The sequence below is a fragment of the Geospiza fortis genome, unplaced genomic scaffold (assembly GCF_000277835.1).
Source record: "Geospiza fortis unplaced genomic scaffold, GeoFor_1.0 scaffold657, whole genome shotgun sequence".
Lineage (NCBI taxonomy): Eukaryota > Metazoa > Chordata > Aves > Passeriformes > Thraupidae > Geospiza > Geospiza fortis.
The window spans coordinates 602,702-606,187 of NW_005054481.1; the positions used below are offsets into that span (position 1 = coordinate 602,702).

The 3,486-nt window shown below is 63.7% G+C and overlaps 1 protein-coding gene across 1 annotated transcript in view; it reads left to right on the plus strand.

Annotated features, from left to right (window-relative positions):
- The first annotated feature begins 2,056 nt into the window (after window positions 1–2,056).
- The window catches only part of TLDC2 (TBC/LysM-associated domain containing 2), a 2,861-nt gene continuing 1,431 nt past the window's right edge, over window positions 2,057–3,486 (plus strand). Inside the window, exons 1-3 of the mRNA XM_031063108.1 lie at window positions 2,057–2,089; window positions 2,865–3,020; window positions 3,410–3,479. Of these exons, the coding sequence (XP_030918968.1) occupies window positions 2,057–2,089; window positions 2,865–3,020; window positions 3,410–3,479 (259 nt within the window). The remainder of the gene's footprint in view (window positions 2,090–2,864; window positions 3,021–3,409; window positions 3,480–3,486) is intronic.

The following is a 3,486-nucleotide window of genomic DNA, read 5'->3' on the forward strand; positions in this document are numbered from 1 at the left end:
TGGAGCAGGTCCATGGGGCAGGCTGGGAGAGCCCGGCTGTAGGGCGGCTGAGCCGGCTGCAGGCAGTGCCCTGTCCGTGCAGAGCTGCCTTTGGGCCACTCCCGGCCCCCTGCGCTGGCTCCGTCTGGGTGTCCTGAAGGAGCAAGTCCCACATTTGGACTCAAGCAGTCCTGAGGAAGGTGGTGGGGTCAGCACTGGGGTAGGGGAGGAGCAAGGGCAGGGACAGCAGGGCCAGGGGAGGGACAAGGAGCAGGGTCAAGGGTAAGGAGGAGGAAAGGGCAGAGGTAGGGGCAGGAGAATGAAGGGGTAAAGGGACAGGGCAGAGTCAGGCACAGCATCAAGGACAGGGACAGAATCAGGGGCAGGGGTATGGAAGGGTGGGGCCGGGAGCAGAGATGGGGCAGGGACAAGGATTGCCATGCTAACGCAACTTGGGCAGGGACTGAGACCCTGTCCTGGCTCCTGACCAGGGTCTCAGAGGACGTTTTTGGGGTCACCAGAACTGCCCGGTCCCCACCAAGTGTTGCCAGTGACCAAATGCCAGGCACCAGGAACCTCCAGACTCCCACTGCTATCTAAGGCTGGTGGGGACAAAGCAGCAGACACCCACCAGGGCTGCAGTGGGCCTGCTGTGGAGATGGGGAACAACCCAAAAATGCCTGCAGTGGGCCCAGGGCTAGGCATCAAGGCCATCGTGCCTCCAGGAAAGGCACACAGGAAGTCCTGAAATGGCATAAATGGAGGCTCACAGCCAGGCTGAGTGGTTTAGGGGTGTCATCAGTGAGAAGGGGCTGCACCGGGGCGCTGCACCTCTTCCCTGGTCTGCAGGGGCTTCTCCAGAGGCACCTGAGGCTGGCAGGTCCCTCAGCCAGCAGCTCCCTCCCTCAGCTGCAAGTCCCAAGCTGGCTCCCTCAGAGTGAGGGTCCTTTGCCACCAGGGCCTCCTGTACTGGGTTTGTGTGCCCAGGTTTTGGTAGTGGGGTGGCTAGAGGAGTGGCTTCTGTGAGAGGCTGCCAGAAACTTGCCCTGTGTCTGGCAGAGCCAGCTCCAGATGGTTCCAGGATGGTGCCACTGCTGGCCAAGGCCCAGCCCAGCACAGATGGTGGTGATGCCTCGAGGATCAGGGATTTAAGTAGAAGAAAAAAGTTACTGCATAGATGTAATTGCAATCAGAGAAGAGCAGAGTGAAAATACGTGAGAGGAACAGTCCTGCACACACCCAGGGCAGGGCAGGAGGAGGGGCTGGAGCTGCTTCGGGAGCTGGAGCTGAGATTCCCCTGGGGTTCCGTGGGGAAGCCCATGCAGAGGCAGCTGTGCCCCTACAGCCCATGGAGGGCCTGGGGGTGCAGAGATCCACCTGCAGGGGAAGGACTGCAACTCTTTTCCCTGAGCAGCAGCAGAAACAGCAGGTGATGAACTGATCATAACCCCTATTCCACATCTCCCTGCACTGCTGGAGGGGTGGAGGCAGAGCTGGGAAGGAGAGAGGTGTGGGGAAGGTGTTTTTAAGGTCTTATTTTACTTCTCATTATCCTGCTCAGATTTTGTCAGTAATAAATTCAGTTAATATCTCTAATTCAAGTCTGTTTTGCCCTGAAAGTATTGGATGAGGGGTCGCACCCAGCCCTTAACTCATGAACATTTTGCTGTATTTTCTCAGCCCTGCCCAGCTGTGGAGGGCAGTAAGAGAGGCCTTGGCAGGTGCCTGGTGCCCAGCCAGGGTCACCCCACCACAGGTGTTGGCAGTTGCCGCAAGCATTGCCACAGCTGTGTTGCAAAGAGCGGCTCTGCACGGGCCGCAAGGGCAGCCCCGGCCTGGGGCTCTGTGCTTGGCCCCGGGTGACCGCGGGGTGCAGAAGAGGTGACAGCCCCGGGCCGGCGCGGCCTGTCTGCAGCGGGATGCCTGCCCACGCACCCCGAGCCGGGACAGCCGCTGGCACCCGCGCCAGCCCTGTCACGCACCCGTGGCCAGGGAGCGGCCGGGCGGCTGAACATTAACCCCGGGCGGTGGCCAGGGCTCCCTGCGGCGCAGCCCCAGCACCCCAGAAACAGCGGCAATGAGGGGGCTCCGGTACGGCTACCAGCCCCTGGTAGGTCCATCGCGGGAGAGACAGCGAGGAAGGAGCTCTGGGGCAGCGCTGGGAGGCACCCACCGGGCTGGACACGGGGCTGGACAGACAGAGGGGCTGCCCTGGGGACAGGGCGAGGCTGGGGAGGTGCGGGGGGTGATGGGCACAGCGGGACCTGCCCCTGCAGCCGCTGCCTCCCCAGGATCCCGGGGCAGATCTCCTGCGCCCCGGGGCTGCACTCGCTCATCCCTCTTGCCCCCTCAGGGCAGGGAATTGCTGCCCGCCCGCCCTTGGGCATGGGCTGCACCCACAGCCTGAACTCGTGGCTGGCTGAGACACTTGTCACTAGCGGCCACCAGGACCGCGGCACATTCCCGACCCCTTCCACGCTGCGAGGTCAGCCTGGCCGTGAGCGAAGAGGGAAAAGGCAAGGCTTCACCTCTTCTACGGGGCTGCAGCTGCAGAAGCCTTCCCTGCCTTCTCTTCCTCCTCCTCCACCGCTTCCTCCCCCTTGGGTGGCCATACACCCTTGAAGTTCCGTGTGCAGCGGTGGCACGGCCTGGCGGGGTGCCAAGGCACGGCACGGCACGGCACGGCACGGCATGGGGCCTGGGCTGCCAGGAGCAGCAGGCAGCCGGGAGCTGGGCTGTAGGCTCAGCCTGCTGCCCATTCCCGTGGGCTTGGGGCCTCTTCTCCCAGCCCCTGGACAGAGGATGGGAGGCGCCCCACGCTGGGCGGGTTCGGGAGCTGCTGCTCCCTCGGGCCCGCAGCGATGCTCATCTCCTGCTGCCCCCAGCCCGACCAAGACGAGGAGCTGCCCATGGGATGCGAGGACCCAGCTGGAGAGGGGCAGCGGGGCTGGGACGGAGCCCCGGCAGCAGCGGAGGAGGAGCCGTGCAGGCTGGTGCTGAGCACACCCAGCAGCATCCTGCGGGACAGGGACATCGAGGAGGTGAGGCACCCCCGCCTGCACAGGGACCCCACCCTGCCTGTCTGCCCCGCCCCCACAGCCGTGACCACTGTCCTACCAGCAATGGTCCCCTGTGAGGCCAGATGGGTGACATTCTCTGTGCCTGGGTCACCTCAGTCACCTCTTGGGGGAAAAGATGCTTGGGGAACCATCTCAGAAGGGTTTGTAGGATGAGGACGCTTTGGGAATGTGTTGAAGGGGGAGGGTGCTTGGAAACATCTCTCGGAAGGATGCTCAGGTGGGTGCTTGGAGGCTGCTTGGAGGAATGATGGGTTCTCCTCCCGGGAGGACTCTCGATGAATCTCAGGTCAGTGCTGGGGCAGGGGAGGATGCTCAGCCGGTCAGCACCGACTGAGGCCGCTGTGCCCCAGCTGGGCCCCCAGCTGCCCCCGCGGCTGACGCAGCAACCCTGGCACCTGCTCTACTCCACCGGGCGGGACGGCTTCAG